The 27,269-nt window shown below is 47.0% G+C and overlaps 1 protein-coding gene across 3 annotated transcripts; it reads right to left on the bottom strand.

Annotated features, from left to right (window-relative positions):
- Window positions 1–235: 235 nt before the first annotated feature.
- RABGGTA (Rab geranylgeranyltransferase subunit alpha) lies at window positions 236–25,699 on the bottom strand. Of its 3 annotated transcripts, none has more exons than XM_039338034.1 (17): window positions 25,553–25,699; window positions 24,004–24,060; window positions 23,782–23,892; window positions 20,871–20,995; window positions 20,579–20,766; window positions 19,374–19,571; window positions 15,090–15,173; window positions 13,842–13,924; window positions 13,653–13,754; window positions 10,110–10,215; window positions 9,948–9,999; window positions 5,842–5,930; window positions 5,480–5,568; window positions 3,619–3,735; window positions 1,935–2,048; window positions 575–662; window positions 236–461 (listed from the first exon to the last, which is right to left on the bottom strand). In XM_039338034.1, the coding sequence occupies exons 2-17, from the start codon at window positions 24,004–24,006 to the stop codon at window positions 310–312; spliced, it is 1,701 nt and encodes a 566-aa protein (XP_039193968.1). In that variant the 5' UTR covers window positions 24,007–24,060; window positions 25,553–25,699; the 3' UTR covers window positions 236–309. The 3 variants fall into 3 exon arrangements, with proteins under 3 accessions (XP_039193968.1, XP_039193966.1, XP_039193965.1); XM_039338032.1 differs by lacking the exon at window positions 25,553–25,699 and adding an exon at window positions 25,307–25,516; XM_039338031.1 differs by lacking the exon at window positions 25,553–25,699 and adding an exon at window positions 25,334–25,516.
- Between the last annotated feature and the right edge of the window lie 1,570 nt (window positions 25,700–27,269).

Below are 27,269 nucleotides of genomic sequence, written 5' to 3'. Positions count from 1 at the left end.
AAATATAAAATAAAATAAATAAAAAATAATAAAATAAAATATAAAATAAAATAAAATATAAAATAATAAAATAAAATAAAATATAAAATAGAAAATAAATAAAAGAAAAATAAAAGAAAATATAAAAGAAAAGAAAAATAATAAAATAAAATATAAAATAAAATAAATTAAAATAATAAAATATAAAATAATAAAATAAAATAAAATAATAAAATAAAACTCACAGCACAAAGCCTCTGATTGGGTTGCTTTTAATTTTCAATAAATTAAGGGTCTCGGGCGCTGCTGTCTGCCCCCACCCGGGGGAAATCAGGCGAGGAGGATGGTGGTCACCTTGGGCAGCAGACTGGCCAGCTCTGACCGGACCCCGGGGGTCTCACACAGGGGGTTTCCTTGCAGGTTGAGCTGAGCCAAGGCAGGGAAAGTGGCCAGACTCCTGAGGGCCGAGGCTCGCTGGATGCCTGACGGACGCAAAACGAGTCAAGGAGAGCTCTGCTCAAAGATACCCCAACCCACTGCCCGTTAATTTCTCCCCCCCCCTTCAGGACCGGCCTTGGCCCGCCCGCCAGGATACGGTTGTTGCGGAGAGAGAGTTCCTCCAGACAAGGCAGAGGGGGCAGCCCTTCCAGGCTCTCGATCTGGTTGTTGTCGGCCTCCATCACCTGGGGGGACGGGTGGGAGAAAGCAGAGAATCAAGAGACCCAGGTGGTCCTCGACTTACGACGGTTCATGGTTATGCCGCCACTGGAAAAAGTGACTTGCGACCGGTTTTCACGCTTACGATCGTCGTGGCCTCTCTGGGGTCACGTGATCAAAATGAAGAGGCTTGGAAATGGGCCTGTACTTATGACGGTTGCAGTGCTCTGGGGTGACGGGATCCCCTTTGGCGACCTTCCGACATAAGTCGGGGACTTACCTGTACAGCTCATAGGTAGTCCTCACTTTTGGACCACCCCAGGGACTCGAATTTCCATTGCTGAGCAAGGGGGAGGGGCTTGTTCAATGAGTCGTGCCCAACTTGATGACTTCCCCCCGTCGTTAAGTGAATCATACGGTCGTTAAATGAATCCGGCTTCCCCAAATGACTTTGCTTGATCGGAAGCTGGCTTGGAAGGTCGCCAATGGCGATCAGGTGACCACCGTCGTAAATACGCGCCGGTGGCCTGAATTTTCGACCACGTTAACACGGGGAAGCTACAACGGTCGTAACTGTGAGGACTGGTTAAGTCATTTCCCCCCCCCCATTGCTGTCGTAACTGTGAACATTCCCTAAATCAGGGGTAGGCAACCTTGGCCCTTTTATGACTCGTGGACTTCAACTCCCAGAATTCCTGAGTCAGCCACGCTGAGGGGAAAGGGAGAGGTTTCCAAGCTGAGCCATGCTGGCTCAGGAATTCTGGGAATTGAAGTCCACAAGTCCTCAAGGGAGCCATAGTTCCCCCATGCTGGCTCAGGAATTCTGGGAGTTGAAGTCCACGAGTCATAAAAGAGCCAAGTTTGAAGACCCTTCAGTTAGAGGAACATATGAAAGCATAATTAATGTTAATTAATGTAGACTTTATTAGTTTAGAGCAGGGGTAGGCAATCTTGGCTCTTTTATGACTGGTGGACTTCAACTCCCAGAATTCCTGAGCCAGCATGGGGGAACTATGGCCCCCTTTAGGACTGGTGGACTTCAACTCCCAGAATTCCTCCGCCAGCCTGGCTCAGCTTGGAAACCTCTCCCTTTCCCCTCAGCGCGGCTGGCTCAGGAATTCTGGGAGTTGAAGTCCACGAGTCATAAAAGAGCCAAGGTGGCCTATCCCTGGCCTAAATGAATGGCTTTAGCTTGAGGATCACCTGTGCTGAGCCCTGAAGCAGTGGCTGATGGGTCCAGGGCTCTGTTGGGGGGGGCACCAGGAAGCCGAGCTGTAAAATAAGAGGGGGGGGCTTACCTCGAGGCAGCGCATCATGGCCAGCGTGGGGGGCAAGGCAGAGAGAAGATTGTCAGAGAGATTCAGGTGTGTGACCAACAACAGGTGTTCCAGGTGGCAGAGACTGGTCAGGCTCTGAGGAAAGCAAAAAACACACAACAACAACAAAATTTGTGGTCTGTTATTTTAACCGTTCAGTTGTGACTTTGATAGGCATGTCCTCTCCACGGTATCCGGCCCAGCACAGCTCCTTTCCGTTGTCGCACACGGTTCATTTAGCAACCGTTCAGAGTTACGACGGCGCCGAACCGACAAGTAATTAGCAAGAGGGCGGTGTAGGTGATACCTCCCCTCAACCAGCCCTCCATCTGTCCTTCCATCTGATTTTCACAAAGCCCCCCCCCCCAAAAAGCAGCCCCAAAATTGCCTTTCCACACCGCAGAACTTAAATCTGGTTCCGCCTTGGGGAGAAAATAATTGGGACTTTTTTTTTAATTATTAGCCCAGACCCACCGCATTTGCTAACAACTTTTAAAGCAGGGAAGTTGGCCCATCTCATTTCTTATTTTAGCTTATTGACCAATTTCCTGGAAAGCTGCAAAAAGAGGAAGTGGCTGGCAGGGCAAGAGGCAACGTATGGAAACTAACCAAAGAGAGAAGCAACCTAGAACTAAGGAGAAACTTCTTGACTTAGAACAATTAACCAGTGGAATAACCTGCCTCCAGAAGCGGTGAATGCTCCAACACTGGAAGTTTTTAAGAAGAGCCTGGACAGCCATTTGTCCGAAATGGTATAGGGTTTCCTGCCTGAGCAGGGGGTTGGACTAGATGACCTCCAAGGTTGTTCCACTGGTTAATTGTTCTCACTGTCAGGAAGTTTCTCCCGAGTTCTAGGTTGCTTCTCTCCTTGGTTAGTTTCCACCCGTTGCTTCTTCTCCTGCCTTCAGGCCCTTTGGAGAATGGCTTGACTCCCTCTTCTTTGGGGCAGCTCCTGAGATATTGGAACACAGCTATCATGTCCCCCCTCGTCCTTCTCTTCGTTAAACTAGACATCCCCAATTCCAGCAACCGTTCTTTATGTTTTAGCTTCCAGTCCCCTGATCATCTTTGTTGCTTTTCTCTGTATTCTTTCTAGAGTCTCAACATCTTTTTTACATCGTGGTGACCAAAACTGGATGCAGTATTCCAAGTGTGGCCTTACCAAGGCGTTGTAAAGTGGTATTAATACTTCACATGATCTTGATTCTATCCCTCTGTTAATGCAGCCCAGCGCTGTGTTGGCCTTTTTGGCAGATGCAGCACACGGCTGGCTCCTATTTAAGGGATTGTCCACTAGGACTCCGAGGTCCCTCTCACAGTTGCTACTATTGAGCAAAGAACCACCTATACTATACCTGTGCATCTGTTTTTTCTTGCCTAAATGTAGAACCTTACTTTTCACCCTTGAATTTCATTTTGTTAGATAGCGCCCAGTGTTCAAGTCTGTCCAGATCCTCCTGTGTCTTAAGCCTGTCTTCTGGAGTGTTGGCTATTCCTGCCAGCTTGGTGTCATCTGCAAATTTGATGAGTTCCCCATCTATCCCTTCATCCAAATCGTTGATGAAGATGTTGAAGAGCACTGGGCCTAGAACAGAGCCCTGGGGCACCCCACTACACACTTCCCTCCCTGTAGATGCGGTTCCATTGAGGACTTCTTGTCAAGTACCTTCTGGGAGAGGTCCACCACGCGCGAATCGGCGTACTCCATCTTGAGGACACTGTTCTCAATGAGAAACTTGCTCCGTAGGTCATTGAGATATGAGGAGCGCATGGGGTCTGCGGCCTGTGGGAGGAGAACCAGAGGTTAGCATGGGAGCATCGCCAGGGTAGCAGCAACAAAACAGACAAGACAACCTATCCAGATGGATCCATGTTGTGTAAAGCCACCGCAGTGTTTCTCACCCGTGGCAACTTGAAGAGGGGTGGACTTCAAGTCCCAGAATTCCCCAGCCACTGTGCTTTAAAATGAGGGGACTTCAATCCCAGAATTCCCTAGCCACTGTGCTTTAAAATGAGGGGACTTCAAGTCCCAGAATTCCCCAGCCAGACTGATTAGATTAGATTAGATAACCTTTATTGTCATTTTTTTCCCTGTGGGCACAACGGCACACATTAAAAATGAAATTTAGTTGCTTGCTCTCAAAGTGTACACGTACGTAAGACACATTTAAAACATACTATATACAACATATATACAGACTTACACCTTTACATATAAGTAACCTATAAATATTATTTACTGTCCCTCTTGAATACATAACGGAAGGAGGAAGCTTTAGGATTCACAAGGTTAATACTGTATCTTGCTTTAAAATGGGGGGGGGAGGGACTTCGAGTCCCAGAATTCCCTAGCCAGCTTGATTGAAGAGGGGCGGACTTCAATTCCCAGAATTCCTCAGCCAGCAAAGTTTAAAATGGGTGGACTTCAACTCCCAGAATTCCTCAGCCAGCAGGCTTTAAAATGGGTGGACTTCAACTCCCAGAATTCCTCAGCCAGCAGGCTTTAAAATGGGTGGACTTCAACTCCCAGAATTCCTCAGCCAGCATACTTTAAAATGGGGAAATCTTCAACTCCCAGAATTCCCTGGACTTTTTCTCCACTTTGCTGAAGTCAAGATATATTACGTGGACTGAATTCCCACCATCTATTAAGAAAGTTTATTAAAAAAATGTGACAAAGGCGGTCTAGCCACACGTGTTCTTTATCTGTATTGAATTCTGGTAAAAATCTTCGCTGGCTAGGGAATTCTGGGAGTTGAAGTCCACCCCTCTTAAAGTAGCCGAGGATGAAAAACACATACGGTCCCAGAATCTTGCTAAGATATCCTGAGATGTTTTTTCCAATTAATTTGTAAGCCAGGGAGCTTTCTGTTAATTTCCCTCTATTGCAGTGGTTCTCAACCTGTGGGTCGGGACCCCATTTGGGGTCGAACGACCATTTCACGGGGGTCGCCAAACAACGCAGTCTGCCATTTTCCCCCCCTTTTCCTTAGCTTTGCTACTCCCTTTTATTCTACTGGCTTTTGAAAGCCAATAGAATAGACTCTCTTGAATAGACTCTAATTCTATTGGCTTTCAAAAGCCAACAGGAATTGTCCAGGCTGTCTCTGCCCTGCTGAGCCGCCAAAAGTCCTATTCTGCAAACGGTGCTGCATCAGTTGAGTGGTCCTCGACTTACGACCGGTTGAGTAGTCCTCGACTTACGACCGGTTGGGGGGTCGCGGCATTAAAAGGTTGAGAACCACTGCTCTATTGGATGTATGTGAGAAGAAGCAAAGGGGGCTGAAGAAAGTGGGAGAGCTCTGCACGTGCTCAGGGGTGCTGTTTCGTCGCCAGAAGGCATCCCACCGAGACGGGGTGGGGAGTGGGTGGCTTTTTCCAGCCTGACCTTCTTGGGGTGCACCGGGAGGGCAGTGACCCGAATCCCCAGCTGCTGAGGGAAGATGTTGCATGCTACATGCGCAAGGCCAGCTTCCGAACAAAGTGTGATTTGACACCAGCCTTCGGTGTGTCTGTCCCGGGCTGACCTTCAAGGCAGCAAAGTAACGGAGGGTCTCCTGCTCATACACCAAGGGGTCCAAAGCTCTCATGAGGAGGATGATGGTCAGGAGACACCCTAAGGAGGAAAAAAGGAGAGATTCAGCTTGAATCAAGCGATCCCCCGACCTCAAATCAGTGCTGCTCGTTCATTCACACGAGCTTCCTTTATTCCGCATATTTTTCTGGATGAGAGAGAGCTGCGGGGAAGCGCAAAAGAATTTCGTTCTACAGATGCTTAGTACAGTCTTAAGGCCTAGTAACTTAGCAAAAACATTTGACGCTACTGTTAGGGTCTCTTCTCAGGATCCACCCACGTCGAGTGGGAGCGAAGTAGCTCTTATCAACCTACACTTGTTCTCCGGCTCCAAGGCCTGCAGTTCCTTGCAGGATTCCAGCTCAGATTGCAGCACGGTTGACTTCTCCACGGACAACTCGCACCTGGGGCAGGAGAAGGAGGCAGGAGGTCAGGAAGGGAGTAGCCCTTAGGGAAAACTCAGCCACAGCATGAAATGGGAGGGGAAGCAAGTGCTGGGCGCTTGTTAACAGGGAAGGAAGGAGAAAAGGGAGAGAAAAGAGAGGGAGGGAAGGAGGAAAGATGGGAGGGAGGGAGGGAAGGAAGAAAGGAAGGGGGAAGGAAAGATGGGAGAGAAGGAAGGAAGATGGGGAGGGTGGGAGAAGGAAGAAAAGAGATGGGAATGAGAGGAAGGAAAGATGGGAGGGAAGGAAGGAAGAAAGGAAGGGAGGGAGGAAGAAGGAAGGAGATGGGAAGGAGGAAGAAAGGGAGGGAGGGAGGGAGGGAAGAAGGAAGGAAGATCGGAAAGAAGAGAGGGAGGGAGGAATGGAGGGAAGAAGAAAGGAAGGAGGGAGGGAGGGAGGAAGGGAGGGAGGGAAGGAAGGAGGCAAGGGGAGGAAGAGGGAAGGAAGAAATGGAAGAAGGAAGGAAGGAAGATGGGAAAGAAGGGAGGAGATGGGAATGAGAGGAAGGAAAGAAGGGAGGGAGGGAAGAAGGAAGGAAGATGGGAAAGAAGGGAGAGAGAAGAAGGAAGGAAGGAGGAGATGGGAATGAGAGGAAGGAAGGAAGGAAGGAAGAAAGGAAAGAAAGAAGGGCTGGCCATTATGAACCCCTCTCTCTTCCAACCGATTCACCCAACATCTGATCCAATTCATTAAACAGATCACGAACAGATAAACCCTTTTTCAGAATGCCAAACAACGCATTCTCACGATTCCCAGAAAAACCAACCGAGAGAAAAAAAAAACTAAATTCGGAACCCGAAAATTCTGGGCCGTTGAAATCCACCCATGCTGGCTGGGGAATTCTGGGAGTTGGGAGTCCACCCGTCTCCAAGTTGCTGAACCCCCCCCCTCCTGGCCAGACCCCGATTTTTAACCCCTGGGCTGCCTTGCAGCCCCTTGGCTGCAACCATGATGCCAGGGCCTACTTCCCCCCCCTCCCCAATTTTCAGCGTTGTGTGGCTCAGGGCACCCCAATCCGAACTGGCTCACCCCACCCTCCACCCATGACGTCACCCCCCCTTGAACACGCCATGCGCGCATCTCCCAACTTATTAACCCTGGTGAGCGGGCCTTGCTCCGATGAGTCAGGCACGGCTCACAGCCCTTCCCCGGCTGAAGGAAGCCTGACTCGTGCCGTCAGTTGGCCAATAAATCACCCCCGCTGACTCGGTTTCCCCTTTGGCCAGCTCACGGCAAGATCTCGGTCCGCCCTGGGGCTGAGAGAACGGGCTCTGGGTGCCCAAGAACGGAAGAGGACCGAGAACAGAAACAAGTTTTGAAGAAGAGACTGGACAGCCTTTGGTCTGAAATGGTTTCCTGTCTGAGCAGGGGGTTGGACTAGATGATCTCCCAAGTCCCTTCTGAGTCTGTTATTCTTTTTTTTCTTTCTTTCCTTCCTTCCCTCCCTCCCTTCTCCAACACTGGTAGTTTTTAAGAAGAGACTGGAGAGCCATTTGTCTGAAATGGGATAGGGTTTCCTGCCTGAGCAGGGGGTCGGACTAGATGACCTCCAAGATCCCTTCCAAATTTATTGTTGTTGTTGTTGTTGTTATTATTATTATTAAAATCAATGGGGGAAGCCGGATTCCCTTCACAACCGTGTTGCTAACTTAACCACTGCAGGGACTCACTTAACAACGATGCAAGGAAAGTCGTAAAATGGAGCAAAACTCACTTGACCAATGTTTTACTGAACAGCCACTTTGGGCTCAGTTGCAGTCGTAACTTGAGGACTACCTGTAATACGTCTCTCTCTGTGTATGTTTTTGTGTGTCTTTGTGTGTGTGTGAAGGTCTGGCACAGACAAAGATGCACAGGGAGTCCTTGAAGTACGACCATTAATTTAGCGTCCGTTTGAAGTCACAACGGCACGGGAAAAAAAAGTGAGTTAGGGCTGTTTTTCACACTGAACAATTGTCGCAGCACTTCCCCGTGATCAAAATTCGGACACTTGGCAACTGGCATGTACTTATGACGGTTGCAGTGTCCTGGGATCATGTGATTCCCCTTCTGACAAGCAAAGTCAATATGGGACGCCAGGTTCACCTCACAACCTTTGTTCCTAACTCTGGGTTAGGCAACTTTGGCTCTTTTATGACTGGTGGACTTCAACTCCCAGAATTCCTGAGCCAGCATGGGGGAACTATGGCCCCCTTTAGGACTCGTGGACTTCAACTCGCAGAATTCCTCAGCCAGCGTGAGGGAACTATGGCCCTTTGATGATTTGTGGACTTCAACTCGCAGAATTCCTCAGCCAGCCATGCTGAGGGGAAAGGGAGAAGTTTCCAAGCTGTTGGCTCAGGAATTCTGGGAGTTGAAGTCCACGAGTCCTAAAGGGGGTCATAGTTCCCCCATGCTGGCTCAGGAATTCTGGGAGTTGAAGTCCACCAGTCCTAAAGGGGGCCATAGTTCCCCCATGCTGGCTCAGGAATTCTGGGAGTTGAAGTCCACCAGTCCTAAAGGGGGCCATAGCTCCCCCATGCTGGCTCAGGAATTCTGGGAGTTGAAGTCCACGAGTCCTAAAGGGGGCCATAGTTCCCCCATGCTGGCTCAGGAATTCTGGGAGTTGAAGTCCACGAGTCCTAAAGGGGGCCATAGTTCCCCCATGCTGGCTCAGGAATTCTGGGAGTTGAAGTCCACGAGTCATCAAAGAGCCAAGGTTGCCTGCCCCTGTCCTCACTTAACAACCGCAGGGATTCACTTAACCACTTTGGCAAGAAAAGTCGTGAAATGGGGCAAAAGTCACCTCACAGCTGTCTCGTTTAGCAACGGAAAGAAACTTTGGGCTGAGCTGTAGTGCAGGCTGCACAACGGTTTGGGCTGAGCTGTGGTGCAGGCTGCACAACGGTCGTGTTGTTTTCTCAAACGAGGTGCCGCTTCCGCCTTCTCTCTTTGCTGTTGTGCGTTGTTGCCAAAATTGGCTGCGGTGACTGAAGGCTTATTAGAGGTGGATTAGCTGCCTGGCTTCCCCACAGGAGTTTCTGTGGCGCTAAGTGGAGATTACCAGGCCTCTTGTTTTCATTAGGCAAAAATCAGCGAGTCAAATCGGCATTTAGAAGAGTTGTACCCTAAAGCGGTGTTTCTCAAAGGCGGCCATTTTAAGATGGGTGGACTACAACTGCCCGGGTTCCCTAGCCATCTTGGATGGACTTCCACTCCCAGAATTCCTTAAAAACACTGGAAATTTTTAAGAAGAGACTGGACAGCCATTTGTACGAAATGGTGTAGGGTTTCCTGCCTGAGCAGGGGGTTGGACTAGATGACCTCCAAGGTCCCTTCCAACTAATAATAGTAGTTCAAGTCAATGGACTTCCACTCCCAGAATTCCCTAGCCAACTTGGATGGACTTCCACTCCCAGAGTTCCCTAGCCAGCTTGGACTTCCACTCTCAGAATTCCCTAGTCAACTTGGACTTCCACTCCCAGAGTTCCCTAGCCAATATGGGTAGTCTTCAACTGCTAGAATTTTCCAACCAGTATGAATGGACTACAACTCCCAGAGTTCCCTAGCCATCTTGGATAGATTTCCACTCCTAGAATTCCTTAGCCAACTTGGACTCCCAGAATTCCCTAGTCATCTTGGACTTCTACTCCCAGAGTTCCCTAGCCAATATGGGTAGTTTTCAACTGCTAGAATTTTCCAACCAGTATGAATGGACTACAACTCCCAGAGTTCCCTAGCCAGCATTCTGGGAAGCACTTTGCAAAGACAGCTTTCGTTCCATAGATTAGGAAAAGAAGAAAGGACCCACATCCACCCAGACACTAACCAGCTAACCTTTTTGCTCTGTGCATCGTTAACCTGACTTCCTGGTTGCTCAATCCGATAAACTCTGGCCTGTATCTTTTGCTGAGACTCCCAACTTGCTTCTCCCTCGTTTAGCGTGTTGTGTGAACCCAGCCCAAGGCCCCCATCCTGAGATCTGGGCCACCCCTTTACCTGAACACCTGTTCCTCGGTCACCGAATCCTGGTTCCAGCAGTCCTTGTGGCCTGCGGAGAAGAAAGAGGGGGTGAGGGGTCCAGTGGAAGCAGGAAAATCGGGTGTGTGGGGGGGTAGAGGTTACAGGGTGTGTGTGTGTGTATGTGTACAGTTGCATCACCTTTGAAGAGGACACATTCCTTCTGCACATGTCCTTCAGCCCAGAGGACCCGAAAAGTGTGTTGAGGCCAATGATCATTGAGGGCAGATGTTGGCAAGTCACACAGCTGGCAAAATGGCCGGATTTAAGGAATCAACAACAACATTCTGGAACAAGGCAAATGCAGCTGCCTCCCCCCGCTTCTTATGCAGGCGGTCCTCGACTTAATAATAATAAAGTTGGAAGGGACCTTGGAGGTCATCTAGTCCAACCCCCTGCTCGGGCAGGAAACCCTATACCATTTCAGACAAATGGCTGTCCAGTCTCTTCTTAAAAACTTCCAGTGTTGGAGCATTCACAACTTCTGGTGGCAGGCTGTTCCGCCGGTTAATTGTCCTGTCAGGAAATTTCTCCTTAGTTCTAGGTTGCTTTTCTCCTTGGTGAGTTTCCATCCATTGCTTTTTGTCCTGCCTTCAGGGGCTTTGGAGAATAGCTTGACTGCCTCTTCTATGGGGCAGCCCCTCAAATATTGGAAGACTGCTATCATGTCACCCCTCGTCCTTCTCTTCCTTAGACTAGACCAGGAGTAGGCCATCTTGGCTCTTTTATGACTCGTGGACTTCAACTCCCAGAATTCCTGAGCCAGCAACGCTGAGGGGAAAGGGAGAAGTTTCCATGCTGAGCCAGGCTGGCTCAGGAATTCTGGGAGTTGAAGTCCACGAGCCATAAAGCGGCCTAGGCCTAGGCTAGAGGTAGGCCACCTTGGCTCTTTTATGACTGGTGGACTTCAACTCCCAGAATTCCTGAGCCAGCCATGCTGAGGGGAGAGGGAGGTTTCCATGCTGAGCCAGGCTGGCTCAGGAATTCTGGGAGTTGAAGTCCACGAGCCATAAAGCGTCCTAGGCCTAGGCTAGAGGAAGGCCACCTTGGCTCTTTTATGACTGGTGGACTTCAACTCCCAGAATTCCTGAGCCAGCCACGCTGAGGGGAAAAGGAGAGGATTCCAAGCTGAGGCATGCTGGCTCAGGAATTCTGGGAGTTGAAGTCCACCAATCATAAAAGAGCCAAAGTTGCCTACCCCTGCGCTAGACATACCCAATTTACTTACGACAATTTGTTTAGTGACCGCTTGACGTTGCAACAAAGAACAAAGTGACTTATGGCCGTGTTTCACACTTACAACCGTTGCAGCATTCCCCAGGGTCACGTGATCAAACTTCAAAAGGACAACCGGTTCATATTTATGACAGATTGCCGCGTCCCCGGTGTCCCCTTTTGTGACCTTCTGACAAGAGTTGATGGAAGAAGCTGGATTTACTTGACCTGTTACCTAACGGAACAATCGCCGCAATTCACTTAATGACGGTGGCGAGAAAGAGTGGGGCAAAACTCGCTTCACAAGGCTCTCGCTTAGGAACGGGAATTTGGGGACTCAATTGTCTTCGTTTAGTGACCATTGGAAGTTACAACGACCGTGAAAAAAAGGGGCGGATGCAGGGTCCTCACACTTACGACCGTCCCCCTCACAGTCCTGCGATTAAAATTTAGATGCTTGGCAACCCACCACGTAGTAACTACAATTGCAGCGTCCCTGGGTCCTGTGACCCCTATTTGTGTCCTTCGCAGCTGGCTACTAACGTCAGACCAGATTCGTTTAATGACCGTGCGATTCGCTTAATGACAGCGATTCGCTTAGCCTTGTAAACAGCCACCTTGAGCGTTCTTTGCTCTCAAATAAAACGGCTGCCTCCTGGCTGGACCACACCAAGTTCGTTCAAAAGAACCACACAAAGTAAGCGAAAATACACAATACCCGGGTTTTAGCAACAGCAATTAGCTCTTTGAAGTCCATCATTCTAAAAAGGAATCAATTGCTATAGTTGGAATTCCTTTGATCCTGCCCATTTTTCTGCAAGAATCCTGCTCAACAGACTTTTTTCCATTTTAGGAAACTCCTAAAGTGGTGTTTCTCCACCTGGGCCATTTGAAGAGGGATTCCTCAAGTGGCCCAGATTGAGGAACACCACTTTAGGAGTTTCCTAAAATGGAAATAAAGCATTCCCGCAGAGTCTGTTGAGCAGGATTCCTGCAGAAGTTTGATATCATCTCTTTGCAATTCTTTCCTCCTTTTGACCTTCCATGTGCGCTCTTAAGATGCACCTCCCCTAACCTGATCTCCGGAGAGCCATTAAATCCACCCCGATCTCCCCTGGTTAATATACAAATTAAAAATGCCTGGATTTCTGCAAGATACAGCATTTGAGCATAAGCCGACAGGCTGACAAGTGTGTGTTGCATTTACGGGTAGTTGTTGACGTACGACCGCAACCCAGCCCAAAATTTCTATTGCCAGGCAAGACATACAGTTGCTCATTTGAGTTTTGTCCCATTTCACGACGTGTCTTGTTACATACAGTTGGTTGCAGGAATTGGGTATGGCCGGTCTAGAGAAAAGAAGGACTAGGGGTGACGTGATAGCAGTATTCCAGTATTTGAGGGCCTGCCACAAAGGGGAAGGGGGTCAACTTATTTTCCAAAGCACTCGAAGGCAGGAGAAGAAGCAACGGATGGAGACTGATCGAGGAGAGAAGCAACCTGGAGTTAAGGAGAAACTTCGTAACATTTGAGGACAATTAGCCAGTGGAACAGCTTGCCACTTGAAGTTGTGGGTGCTCCCACACGGGAGGTTTTTAAGAAGAGATTGGACAGCCATTTGTCTGAAGTGATTTAGGGTCTCCTGCTTGCGCAGGGGGTTGGACTAGACGACCTCCAAGGTCCCTTCCAATTTCTATTCTATTCTATTCTATTCTATTCCTTATTTCTATTCTAATTCTATTCTATTCTATTCTATTCTATTCTATTCTATTCTATTCTATTCTATTCTATTCTATTCTATTCTAATTCCATATATTCTATTCTATTCCTTATTTCCATTCTAATTCCATATATTCTATTCTATTCTATTCTATTCCTTATTTCTATTCTAATTCCATATATTCTAATTCTATTCTATTCTATTCTATTCTATTCTATTCTATTCTATTCTATTCTATTCTATTCTATTCTATTCTATTCTAATTGTCTGAAGGTTTTTAAGAACAGACTGAACAACCATTTGTCTGAAGTGGTCTGGGGTCTTGCGCAGGGGGTTGGACTAGATGACCTCCAAAGTCCCTTCCAGATCTATCCTGATTAGGTTGTTCAGTAAATCACTGCAGTTGTGAAGTTAGTAATCTGGTTGTTAAGTAAATCTGGCATCTCCATTGACTTTGCTTGTCAGGGGGTTGCAAAAGGGAATCACGATTTGATCACATGACGTTATCACAATGGTAATTAAGTGTGAAAAAAAGGTCTTAAGTCCCCTTTTTCAGTGCCGTTGCAATTGCAAACGGTCACTAAACAAACTGCGGTTAAGTCGAGGACTGCCTGCATAGATTTAATTTTAAAGGCAGCCTGGCTACTTTAAGCATATGCAACTAAAGAACACCCCCCCCCCTTTGTTTCTCTGCTCCCCAGAAATCCATCAGTAGCTCCTCCACAGTCCAGCTAAGTTTCAAAAGATACCCACATAAGTCCGGGTTTATTTTTTCCGTCCGGCGTGCGCCAGCGGACCACCAGCGGGGACTCATCTCCGAAAACGATCAGGTCATGAGATGCTGGAGCCACCTAAAAAAGGAGAGAGGGAAACGGTCAGCCCGGCCAGCAGACTTCTGAAAAATCTTTTTTTTTTCCTCGACAGCCTTTGGAACTCACCGCCACAGGATGAGAGAAGGCCACTGCCAGGGAGGTGTTTTCCCTGTTGACGTAGACGCAGCGAATGGTTGGTTCCAGATCACCTAAGCAGAAACCGAGTGGGAAACAAAGGCATCTGAACGGGGGAGTGGAAGATGGTTTTTTTTTATAAGTGCTGTCCTGTACCAGAAGCATGGGCCAGATATATGGAGTTTTACCCTGCGGGATGGTGCTGGTTAGGGAAATTCTGAGAGTTGAGATCACCGGGCCTGCAAAGCTTTCTAATTCACGAGAGCATCAATAATCTCCCTTTTTAAAAAAAGAGTATTTGTAGATTAGGGTTGGACTGTGGGGTTTTTGGTGGCTTCTCGGCTGGGTGGTTTTCTTGCAGACGTTTCATGACCCAACTAGAGAACAGCATCAGGGCTAGAAGGGAGAGAGATGTGCCGAGTGGAGGAGGAGGAGGAGAAATGGAAGAAGAGGAGAAGGAGGAGGAGGAGGAGAGCAGAAGGAGAAAGACTGTGGGGGTCCTCAGTGCTCTCTGAGCTGGATTGGTTTATTGTGGACGTTTCATGACCCAACTAGGTAACGCCATCAGTGCTAGAAGGGTGTGGGAATTGCAGAGCAGACAGGAAGGAGAAATGGAAGAGGAGGAGGAGGAGGAGGAGAAATATCTGTGGGGTATTTAGTGGTCTTGAGCTTACTTGTTTTCTTGCAGACGTTTCATGACCCAACTAGGTAACATCATCAGTACTAGAATGGTGTGGGAATTGCAGAGCAGAAGGGGAGGAGGAAGAGGAGGAGGATCTGTGGGGCTTTTAGTGGTCTTGAGCTTGGTTGTTTTCTTGCAGACGTTTCACGACCCAACTAGATAACATCATCAGTGCTAGAATGGTGTGGGAATTGCAGAGCAGAAGGGAGGGAGAAATGGAGGAAGAGTTGTTTTCTTGCAGACGTTTCATGACCGAACTAGTAGTGCTATATTGACCCTCGCACTGATGACGTTTCCTAGCTGGGTCAGGAAACGTCTGCAAGAAAACTACCAAGCTCAGAGACCACCAACTCCTTTAACTTTCAGCCTCATTTCTCTTGGCCTCCAATGTCCTCAGCAGCAACCGGAAGATTCTGTGGGGATAATTTTGATTTATCTGGAGATAAACCTCTCACCCTGCCCCCTTCCTATCCTGGGGAGGCCTGAAACAAAACCCCTCCTCAGAATCTGCCTGGAGCTGAATTTCCCTGAAAACAAGATGGCTGCCTGGCTCCTACCTCTGCCCAGAAGCCAGCGGTGGTAGAACCAGGCGCTCTGATCGTTGGGGTCCGTGAAGAAAGCATTTTGCACCAGTTCCAGCTCTGGAAGAGAGAAGATCGGATCAAATCTTTTCATTCTTATCCCGAAATGTTTTAAATATTTTTCATGGTTTTATATCAGGGGTCTCCAAGCTTGGCCCTTTTTTGGCTTGTGGACTTCAACTCCCAGAATTCCTCAGCCAGCAGGAGTTGAAGTCCACAAGTCATAAAAGGGCCAAGTTTGAAGACCCATTTTTATATAATAATAATAATAACAACAACAACAATTTTCATAGTTTTATGTTGTTATATATATTTATTATGATATTTTAAGCCACCCAGAGTTGCTTGACAATGGGATGGACTGCATATAAATTAATAATAATAATAATAATAATAGCAACAACAACAACAATTTTCATGGTTTTATGTTGTTATATATATTTATTATGATGTTTTAAGCCACCCAGAGTTGCTTGACAATGGATGGGCTGCATATAAATTTATAACAACAACAACAACAACAACAACAATTTTCATGGTTTTATATTGTTATATATATTTATTATGATGTTTTAAGCCAGCCAGAGTTGCTTGACAATGGGATGGGCTGCACATAAATTTAATATATAATGATAACGATGATAGTAGTAGTAGTAGTAGTAGTAGTAGTAGTAGTAGTAGTAGTAATAATAATAATAATAATAATAATAATAATAATAATAATAATAATAATAAACAGAGAGGACCAGAAGACGAATTGGAATCCTTGGCAACTGCCAAAAAACAGCTGATATTTTTAGCCATAAATATCAACAAGAAGCATTTTCACATCCAAAGTGCCACATTGGAGGTAATCCTAGCAACTCCAGCACTGGAAAAAAAGTGACTTAATGACTGGTCCTCGCATGTACGACCGTAAATTTGGGTGCTTGCAACTGGCAAGGATTTAGGATGGTTGCAGTGTCCCGGAGACATTTGACCGTCATTTGTGATTTTCCCAACCAATAGGGAAGCCGGCAGGAAAGGCCGCAAATGGCGACTCTTGGATGTCTCACTTATCGGCTGCTCCACTTAACGACCAATTTTCTACTCTCCAAAAGCTGACGTTTAACCCAGGGGGAAAACCTGGTCCAGACTCAACTGCAGGATGAATTCTCCCTCCGGCAAGGAGAGAGACGAATCTTAATGTTACTTCTTGGATAGCCCCGTTTGTGGACATCCCCAAAAGATGGTGGATCCTGGTTTGTTCCGAGCTGAGCACCCGTTTTCCCTCGCGTGGAACGACAGCACCATCCCAGACCAAAAAAAGCCACACACACAAACAAAGACAAGTAAAATTGCTCCAGGGGAGAAAAAAAATTAAAGCATTGGGTGCACAGGGATTATGCCAAGTTTTGGCAGTCCGAGAATGGTAGCTATCGTGGTTTTTGCAAACAGAAACCACTCAACATTTTTCGATCATGAGAAAGTTGAGATCAGGCAGGTGTGGCTGGCTTGGCTTTTTTTTTTTTTGTTCCTTTTCTTATTTCTAAAGGAGCTGAAAAGGGAATGAGAAAAAGGAGGAGGTGGAGGTTAAAAGGGAACCTGTCTTGGATACTGTCACTCTCCCTGGAGAGGGTTATGATTAATTACCTTTTAATGCTCTCCTTGCGCAAAGGAATTTGTGAAGCTTACCCTCTGTTTATTTAATCTTTCGCAAACTTTTTATTATTATTATTATTATTTTTGGAGGGGGGTGATTAAGAGGAGAACCAGGGCTCAAAGGGAAAAAGGAAGGAAGGAAGAAGTTAAGAGAAGAAGAGGAGGAAAGAAGAGAGGGAGGAAAAAGAAAGGAAGAAGTTAAGAGAAGAAAGAAGAGGAGAGGAGAGAAGGGGAGAGGAAGGAAGGAAGGAAGAAAAAAGAAAGGAAGGAGAAGAAAAAGAGAAAAGGAGAGAAGAGAGAAGGAAGGGAAAAAGAAAAGTTAGAAGAAAAAGAGAAAAGGAGAAGAAGAGAAGGAAGAAAGAAAAAAGGAAGGAAGAGAAGAAGAGGAGAACAGAAGAGAGGGAAGAAAAAAGAAAGGAAGAGGTTTAAAGAAAAAAGAAGGAAAAGGAGGGGAGAGGAGGGGAGGGAAAAGGAAAGAAGGAAGAAAGGAAGAAGGAAAAAAGAAAGAAAGGAAAAAAGAAAGGAAGAAAAGAGAAGAAAAAGAGAAAAGGAAACGAGAAGAGAGAAGAGAAGGAAGAAAAGAAAAAGTTAAAAGAAGGAAGGAAGGAAAAAGAAAGGAAAGTTAAGAGCAGAAAAGGAAGAGGAGAGAAGAGAGATGGAAGGAAAAAAGAAAGGAAGAAGTTAAGAGAAGAAAAAGAGAAAGAAGAGAAGAAGGAAAGAAAAAGAAAAGTGAAGAGAAGGTAGATAAGAAAAAATACCGTAGCTACAGTCGTTGACTTACAAACATTCATTCAGCCATCATTCAAGTTTAGCCCTGAAAAAAAGTGATTTATGACCAGTCCTCACACTTATGACCGTCCAGCATCTCCCCCCCCCCCAGTCACCTGCTCAAAATTGATAACTGGCCTGTATTTAGGACAGTTGAACTGTCCCGGGGTCACCATTTGTGACCTTCCCAGCCGGCTTCCAAGTCAATGGGGGGAAGCCCGATTCATTTAACGACTGCGCGATCCACTTAACAACAGTAGCAATTCCCTTATAATCCCCATAGGGGAAAAAAAAAGCCACAAAATCAGGTGCGACCCGCTTAACCGCCTAGCTTAAGAGTGGAAATTCTGGCCTCGTCGTACGTCGAGGACTACCCGTATTCCAACAACGTGAGGAAAAACATGCAGGTTAAATAATAGCCCATGTGAAGGGTGAACTTGGGATCAAGGGCACAAAAAAATAAGGAGTGATCTCCTGCCTAAAAAATACTTCTGAGGTAAAAAAACCCACAAAACTTCAGATATGCTTTTTCATTGCCCAGAAATGATTTGTGAGAGTTAATAACAATAAGAGGAAAACTCCCTTTCCCAGACTGAGTTGCCAGACCTTTAAAAGGGGGGGGGGGGAAAAACAGATTTTTTTTCCTCCCCTTTCAGAAAGGAACATCTGATAAAGCCACTCAAAGCTCAATTGGGATAAAAGAATCTGTCCAAAACATGATTTACGGCACAATTAAAGGAAGGCGGTGCACGGTTATGAAGAGAAGGATGAAGTTTGCGCTTCTTTCTGACGATCAGGAAGAAGGAAATGAACGGGGCAGCCTACACAAAAGCTGGGAACCATCCCCGGCTGATAAAATCAGCTCCTTTTGGAGGGTTTGGCAAGAACGGCTGGCATGGATTCAACCATGGGTTCGAGAGACTCAAATAAATAAATAAAGAGATTCAAAGGAAAACCAAAAAGCAGCAAAAATGAGATGGGGTGGTGATCAAGAGAGGAGAGAAGAGCAGTTCAGAAATATGGTTTATTTGCCTTTTGATGAGAAGCAGCAAGCAGCGGGAAATGGATAGGCTACACATCGGTTCCTCAACCTTATTTACTTTAAGACCTTTGGAGTTCAACTCTATCTACCTTATTATTAATTGTCTGTCTGTCTGTCTATTTCTAATTCTGTATCATCTATAATCTATCTAATTGTTTGTATATATAACCATCTATTATCTACCTACCTACCTTACCTATCTATCTATATCATCTAATTGTGTCTATCTATCTATCTATCTATCTATCTATCTATCTATCTATCTATCTATCTATCTATCTATCTATCTACCTACCTACCTACCTACCTACCTCTATCATCTAATTGTATCTATATCTATCTATCTCTATCATCTAATTCTATCTATCTATCTATCTATCTATCTATCTACCTACCTACCTACCTACCTACCTACCTACATCATCTAATTGTATCTATATCTATCTGTCTCTATCATCTATCTATCTATCTATCTATCTATCTATCTATCTATCTATCTCATCTAATTCTATCTATTTATATCTTCTAATTGTATCTATCTATCTATCTATCATCTTCTATCTATCATCTAATTCTATCTATCATCTAATTCTGTCTGTCTGTCTGTCTGTCTGTCTGTCTGTCTGTCTATCTATCTATCTATCTATCTATCTATCTATCTATCTATCTATCTATCTATCTATCTATCTCCCTCCCTCCCTCCCGGGGAAGTCAGCCCCCCACCCCACCCCAGGAAAACCCTGAACCTCTTCTAAGGGGGGGGGTCCCCTCCCAATGCCTCCCCCCACCCCTCCATTCCCGATTCCCACCTTTCAGAAGGATTTCCTCCGGGATCCGGCCTTGGTGCTGGGGATCAGGGTACAGCTGCGGGAGGAGCAGGCTGCGATAATGCCAGGAAGAATAATTGGAAAAATTCCGGGTAATCAGGCTGTCGCTGAAGGTTAACTCATCCTGGGGCAACACCTTGGACCGCTGCACCACGAAACGCCGGTAGTCCCAGCAGTGAACTGCAAGGGGCACCACAGAGAAGGTCAAACATGGCAACTTTAAGACATGTGGACCATCTCCCAGAATTCCCAGCAGTGAACTGCAGGGGGCGCAACAGAGAAGGGTCAAACACGGCAATTTTAAGACATGTGGATTTCATCTCCCAGAATCCCCAGCAGTGAACAACAGGGGACACCATAGAGAAGGGTCAAACATGGTAAGTTTGAGACATGTGGACTTCATCTCCCAGAATCCCCAGCAATGAACTGCAGAGGGCGCCACAGAGAAGGGTCAAAACAGCAATTTTAAGACGTGTGCACTTCATCTCCCAGAATCCCCAGCAGTGAACTGCAGGGGGCGCCACAGAGAAGGGTCAAACACGCCAATTTTAAGACGTGTGGACCATTTCCCAGAATCCCCAGCAGTGAACAACAGGGGCCACCATAGAGAAGGGTCAAACACGGCCACTTTAAAACGTGTGGACTTCATCTCCCAGAATCCCCAGCAATGAACTGCAGGGGGCGCCACAGAGAAGGGTCAAACACGGCAATTTTAAGACGTGTGGACTTCATCTCCCAGAATCCCCAGCAGTGAACTGCAGGGGGCGCCACAGGGAAGGGTCAAACATGCCAATTTTAAGACGTGTGGACCATTTCCCAGAATCCGCAGCAGTGAACAACAGGGGACACCATAGAGAAGGGTCAAACATGGCAAGTTTGAGACATGTGGACTTCATCTCCCAGAATCCCCAGCAATGAACTGCAGAGGGCGCCCCAGAGAAGGGTCAAAACTTAACTTGGACCAACCCTCCTTCTCTCTTCATCGTCCTTCTATTCCAACATGGCAACTTGAAGACGTGTGGACTTCATCTCCCCGAATCCCCCAGCCAGGGAGGGAATTCTGGGAAATGAAGTCCACACGCCTTAAAAGTTGCCATGTTTGAGAAAGACTGCCCTGAATTTCCAGCGGTATTCTGTTATCTTCGCTAGTCGGGGGCCACCGGGAGAGGAAGGAAAGAACTACGCACAGTTGCGCTCGTCAATCTCCAAAAACTTCCCGCACAGCTCCAGCTCGCGGGCCCAATCCGGCTCCGGGACGTGCCCCATCACCCAGCAGCGATGGTGCCAGGTGCCGTAGGATTTGGGATTCACCCTCAAGCAGCATTCCAGGAAGGCCAGCTCAGCCTTGCACAGGGCTTGCATCTCCTCGGGGCTCCTGACGGGAGATGGGAAGGGGTGGAGATACGGACACGGGGACCTGGTCCACGGAGAGACCCTCCTCCCCCTCCCCGCGGCCCTCCCCACCTCCCCGCTACTCACTCTTCCTTCTCCAGACACAGGACGATCTCTCGCCGAAAGTTCCAGAGCGTGGCAAAATCCGGATTGGCGCTGAGGACCTGGTTGGTCAGCTCCAGAGCTTCCTTGTCCAGTTGTCCCAGTTTCCTCTGAAGCGGAAAGTTAAGATGGCGGCGTGCCCCACCCCCTTCGCTCCCTGCCTCCCTCCTATTTCTCACACCAAGCAAGGAAGGTGTTGTTTTTTTTAAGGGGGGGGTTTCCCCTTAACTGTGTTCCTCATCCTTGGGTACTTTAGGATAAGTGGGAGTTGAACTCCCAGGGAGGGAGGGAGGGAGGAAAAAGATGTGAAAAGGAAGCGAGGAAGATGGGGAAAAGGAAGGAGGGAGGGAGGAAGGGAGGAAGGAATAAAGAAAGGAAGATGGGAAAAAGGAAGGAGGGAAGGAAGATGGAAGGAAGATGGGAAAAAGGAAGGAGGGAGGGAGGGAGGAAGGAAGGAGACAGAGGAAGGAAGGAAGGAAGGAAAGAAGGAGACAGAGGGAGGGAGAAAGGAGACAGAAGGAGAAAGGGAGGAAGGAGACAGAGTGAGGGAGGAAGGAAGGAGAGGGAGAGAAAGAGAGGAGACGGAGGGAGGGAGGGAAGAAGGAAGGAAGGAGACAGAGGGAGGAGGGAAGGAGATGGAGGAAGGAAGGAAAGAAAGAGACAGAGAGAGGGAGGAAGGAAGGAAGGAAGGAAGGAGAGGGAGAGAGAGAGAGGAGATGGAGGGAGGGAGGGAAGAAAGAAGGAAGGAGACAGAGGGAGGGAGAAAGGAAAGAGAGGGAGGAAGGAGTCGGAGGGAGGGAAGAGGGAAGGAGATAGGAGGAAGGAAGGAAGGAGACAGAAGGAGGGAGGGAGGAAGGAAGGAGACGGAGGGAGGGAAGGAAGATGACAGAGGGAGGAAGGAAACAGAAGGAAGCAAGTGGGTGAGAGAGGGAGGGAAGGAGAGGGGAAGGAAGAAGAGAGAAGGAAGGAAAGAAGGGAAGGAGTAAAGATGGACAGAAACCGAGAGAGAGGGAAGAAATTGGCAGCGATTTTAAACAATTACAGTGTTTTCCATTCATCATATTCCTGGTCAAATTCAGTTAAACAGGTCATGAACAAACAAACGCCCTTCCAAAAGATATTGCAGAACCGCACAATACATTCTCTCGATACACAAAATGGTCACAGTGAAAAAAACGCCGAGTGAGAATCGTGTTTGAGGAATTCTGGGAGTTGAAGTCCACCCCTCTTAAAGTGAGTCGCCAAGGGTGAAAAAGATCCCCTCAGCACAACCCAGAATTGTGACTTCAAAGCCTAGTCACCCGACGGCTGGGCCTACAATCACACCAGACCAGCCCAAGTGCCATGTTTTGTGCAAATGGGGCCCCTCTCTACAACATGTGTTGACCACACCTTCTCCATAAGCTACTGTGTCGTTTGTTGTGGCCCAGCACGTTCGGGAAACACAAGCGTCAGTTTTGGTTAACTTAGATGGTTTACTGCATTGTCCGATTCCAGACAATGTTTGCTAAACCTTCACTCAAAAGCTGTTTGGCAGGTCATGTTGGTCTGGCTTCTTGATCTGGGTCCATTTGGGACAAGCCATTGTTTTGCGTCTTTCGAAAAATGAAATCTTCTTTCTTTTTTGCCTCCCAGGGCTTCAGAGGGCACTATCACCCTCTTCTGGAACTTTCTGGGGGTGATTTGAGATGAAAGGGAGGTTTTGGCACGCAAAAACCTTAAAGCTTTCAAAGGCTCTTCCTAATTCTGTTAAGGCTTTTCCCCAAGCACACTGAAAAAAAATTGTGCTGCCTCAAAATGGCAATTTGCTAGCAAAACTATGCAGTGCAATCTATCCCCCCGCATCCATCTATTTATCATATCTATCCACCCATCATTTATCTATCTGTCTGTTTGTTCTTCCATCCCATCTATCCATCCTATCTGTCTGCCTGTCTGTCTCTGTCATCTCTCTCCATCCAGCCATGCATCCATCCTTTGTATCTATTTGTCCATTTTATCTATCTATTTACAGGATCCATCCATCCATCATGCATCCATGTCTGTCTGTCTGTCTATCTATCTCTCTATCCATCCATATGTATCTATCTCTATCCATATCTATTCATCCATCTACAGTATCCATCCATCCATCCATCCATCCATCCATCCATCCATCCACTATGCATGCATGTCTGTCTGTCTGTCTCTATCTATTTATCTATCTCTATCCATCCATATGTATCTATCTCTATCCATATCTATCCATCCATCTACAGCAGTGGTTCTCAACCTGTGGGTCGGGACCCCATTTGGGGTCGAACGACCATTTCACGGAGGTCGCCAAACAATGCAGTCTGCCATTTCTTTCCCCCTTTTCCTTAGCTGTGCTACTCCCTTTTATTCTATTGGCTTTTGAAAGCCAATAGAATAGACTCTCTTGAATAGAGTCTAATTCTATTGGCTTTCAAAAGCCAATAGGAATTGTCCAGGCTGTCTCTGCCCTGTGAGCCCGCCAAAAGTCCCATTCTGCAAATGGTGCTGCACCAGTTGAGTAGTCCTCGACTTACGACCAGTTGAGTAGTCCTCGACTTACGACCGGTTGGGGGTCGCGGCATTAAGAAGGTTGAGAACCACTGATCTACAGTATCCATCCATTCATCCACTATGCATGTCTGTCTGTCTATCTCTATCCATCCATATCTGTCTCTGTCTCTGTCTCTGTCTCTCTCTCTCTCTCTCTCTCACACACACACACACACCTCTCCATCCATCCATCCCAACACTAAGAGTTCTTCAAACGAGCGAGAAGGGCCAGGATTTCGAAGGCCCACACGGCAAGATGTCCCCATCCAAACCAGACCTTCCTTTTCGTCCCAGGAGCAGACGAGGGAGCCCCAGCCTCACGTGTGTTTACCTTCTCAAAGATGGCCTTGGTGGCCGTCACATACTGGTGCAGCTTCTTCTCCCGTTCCAGGCGTTTGGCTTCAGCTTGCTCTTCGGTTGTCTTCACCTTCAGCCTTCCGTGCTGGAGGGGGAAACCAAAGAGAGGTAGCTGAGGACGAGAGACGCAGCTTCGGGGAAGCCATGAGGAGCATCATGAAGGATCCTCCTCAAAGATCAGAAACGGGGAACTCACCATCTTGACTGGACTCCAAAAGTCTCAGAGAGGGGAGGGAGGAATTAATCACCTATCCTAGGAAATTGAAAAAAGAAATCTCAGTGAGGTTTGCAGCTCAACTAAGCAGCGGGCAAGCTGAGGATGATGGGAACCAGAGTCCTAAAGAGAAGAACTAACTTGAGGTCTAAGCTAGACCTGACCTTCAGATGGAGCGTTAAGTTTACAGCGAACCATACAATTTTTTTAAAGCAAGTTTTCAATTTTCCAGCAATTCGAAGTCCTCCCCATTTTATCTTCCAGAAACTTGACCGAGCTAATCATGGCTTGTTTCGAACGTGTGGTCAGCTTTAGCGCCAAAAGAGAGGTGGAACCTGGTTTTACAACCTGGTGAGAAATGATGCAGACATACCAAACATTATCCTGGCAACAACTCACAAGGGAAATTCAGGAGGAATATAAAGATTCACCCAGTGCAGCCTTTTTAATGTCGCGACCCCCAACCGGTTGTAAGTCGAGGACTACTCAACCAGTCATAAGTTGAGGACTACTCAACTGGTGCAGCACCGTTTGCAGAATGGGGCTTTTGGCGGGCTCAGCAGGGCAGAGACAGCCTGGACAATTCCTACTGGCTTTTGAAAGCCAATAAAATTAGACTCTATTCAAGAGAGTCTATTCTATTGGCTTTCAAAAGCCAATAGAATAAAAGGGAGTAGCACAGCTAAGGAAAAGGGGGAAAAAAAATGGCGGACTGTGTTGTTTGGCAACCCCTGTGAAATGGTCGTTCGACCCCAAATGGGGTCCCGACCCACAGGTTGAGAACCACTGACCTAGTGCCTCGTATTGGTTAACTTGGACACCTTAACACATTTTTCTGATCCAAAACCTGAAGCCAGTTCATTTCCCATAATGCATCGCCCATCACTCTGGGGCATTATGGGAAATTAAAAAAGAAACTGGACTAGACCCAGCCTGGTAGCAATTCTACTCCAGGGACGTTGCCCCAATTTGCTAAAACCCCAGGCTCCTTAAAACCCCAGATGTGCTGTATTGTTGCTAGATTTGCACATTACACTAAATCAACGTGCAAACATGGTTTGATCATTTATGCAAACTCAAGCCACTGTTGTTGGTTCAATCGTGTGTCAGATGTAAGGCCCAGCATGAGCTCAGCCAATCGTGGCTTATTCAAGAAGTGCAAAAAAATAAATAAATGCAGTTTAATTCAGCATGCACACAAAAGCCTTTTGAGCAGCACAGAAAGCGACCGGCTTACAACCAAACCTGGGGGCGGCAGTCTGAGCCCCCCCCCTACTCATTTTACCTTCATGCACAATTATTTTTTCCTTGCCTTCAGATTAATGCACAATCAGCCACATTCAGAGAAGCCCCATCGATTCCTTTCCTAGTTCCTCCCCTTCTGGAAGCCCTGAAGTGGTCTCTCCCGGATATGTCTACACCGATTTCTACGGGGCGAGACCATTTTGAACAGGTCCGCGGGGGTGTCGAACCGGAAAAGAGGCGCCGGGCTAATCCTAGCAGCCTCTAAGGGGGGGTAATACCAACCAACCGGTAAAGAAAGGGGGAGATACGCGGCGAATATGAAATCAGTCGGTGGCGAGTGGTCTCGTCCGTAGAAGCTCTGCGAGCAAAACTGGGCGAATCCAATCAAGGCGGAGGGAGAGGGGGATGCGGATGGGAACTACCATTGCGGTCCGAAGGCTATCGAGTTGAAACCTCCCGGTGGGACGGAGCGTCCTCATTCTTAAAGAAACAACTTTATTCCTTTTTGTATTGAATTGAATTAAATCTCCCCTTTCTCTCACGCTCTTAAAGGGAAGGTGGTGATTGAGAGCTCATTATAAATTCCTGTTGAAGTGAAGCTGGGCTGCTGGCTTGTGCTAAACGTGGCTTGTTGGATAAATCACAATTACCTTGGTGTGCACTAACCTTGTTTCACAAACCAGCATGGCTGAGAAGCCATGCGGAGGCAAAGCAGTTACATACAGTTTTAGTGTCATGTAAACCAGTGTTTCTCAACCATCTCAGTAACCTCAAGATGGGTGCACTTTACATCCCAGAATTCTCCAGCCACATGGGTGGACTTCAACTCCCAGAATTCTGCCAGCTTCATGAATGGACTTCAACTCCCAGAATTCCCCTGCCAGCATGGATAGATTTCAACTCCCAGAATTCCCATGCAGCACGGGTGGACTTCACAGCCCAAAATTCTCCAGCCACATGGGTGGACTTCACATTCCAGAATTTTCCAGCCACATAGATGGACTTCAACTCCCAGAATCCTACCAGCTGCATGAATGGACTTCAGCTCCCAGAATTCCCCAACTGCATGGATAAACTTCAACGCCCAGAATTCCCCTGCCAGTGTGGGTAAGATTTCAACTCCAGAATTGTGGAGTCCTTGGTGTTCTCTGATCTCAGTTATTTGCTTGCAGATATTCTGTTACCTGACTCAGTAGCATCTTCAGCTTGAGAAACAGCAGTTTAGAATTAAGATAAGAAAGCCTAAAGCTGGTGGATATTGTCCAATTCTTGGGCACATTCCGTTCCATTTCTATTCTTGCACGATTTCCTAGCATTCAGAAGAGGACTCAAGTGGCTTTTAAGTGCAGCTGCCAAGATGCCTGTTCAAAAACAGGCTTTGCAAGGCCCCCCCCCCCCCCCAAAAAAAAGCACAGCAAGGTTCTAAGCCTGCTGAGCCCTTTGCCAAATAGAATCTGGCCTAGAATGGACGATTAAAATCTCTTTATTGATATATAAGTAAGAAGAGAGGTCTCTCACCATTACAAGGCAAGGAGAGCCTTAGGATAAAAAAACAGAGAAATTACTTTATGTACAGTTCAAACATACTGGCTTTGGGTCATTGTGTTTCACCTATAATAATAATAATAAAGTTGGAAGGGATCTTAGAGGTCATCTGGTCCAACCCCCTGCTCAGGCAGGAAACCCTACGCCATTTCGGATAAATGGCCATCCAGTCTCTTCTTAAAAACTTCCAGTGTTGGAGCATTCACCGCTTTTGGAGACAGGTTGTTCCACTGGTTAATTGTTCTAACTGTCAGGAAGTTTCTCCTTAGTTCCAGGTTGCTTCTCTCCTTGATTAGTTTCCATCCGTTGCTTCTTGTCCTGCCTTCAAGCACCTTGGAGAATAGCTTGACTCCCTCTTCTTTGGGGCAGCCCCTGAGATACTGGAAGACTGCTATCCTGTCCCCCCTCGTCCTTCTCTTCATTAAACTGGACATACCCAATTCCAGCAGCCGTTCCTT

This window comes from Crotalus tigris, unplaced genomic scaffold (genome assembly GCF_016545835.1).
Source record: "Crotalus tigris isolate CLP2741 ecotype Arizona unplaced genomic scaffold, ASM1654583v1 scf7180000017690.20705106771:4171800, whole genome shotgun sequence".
NCBI lineage: Eukaryota > Metazoa > Chordata > Lepidosauria > Squamata > Viperidae > Crotalus > Crotalus tigris.
Note: the sequence above shows the minus strand (reverse complement) of the source record. Positions and strands in the feature narration are given on the sequence as shown.

Coding starts and splice junctions, on each gene's coding strand:
- RABGGTA (XM_039338034.1), bottom strand. Junction 15,174..19,373: donor GGAGGAAATCCTTCTGAAAG/GTGGGAATCGGG, acceptor TCTCTCTTCCAG/AGCTGGAACTGGTGCAAAAT. Junction 2,049..3,618: donor TGGTGGACCTCTCCCAGAAG/GTACTTGACAAG, acceptor TGCTTTCCTCAG/AGCCTGACCAGTCTCTGCCA.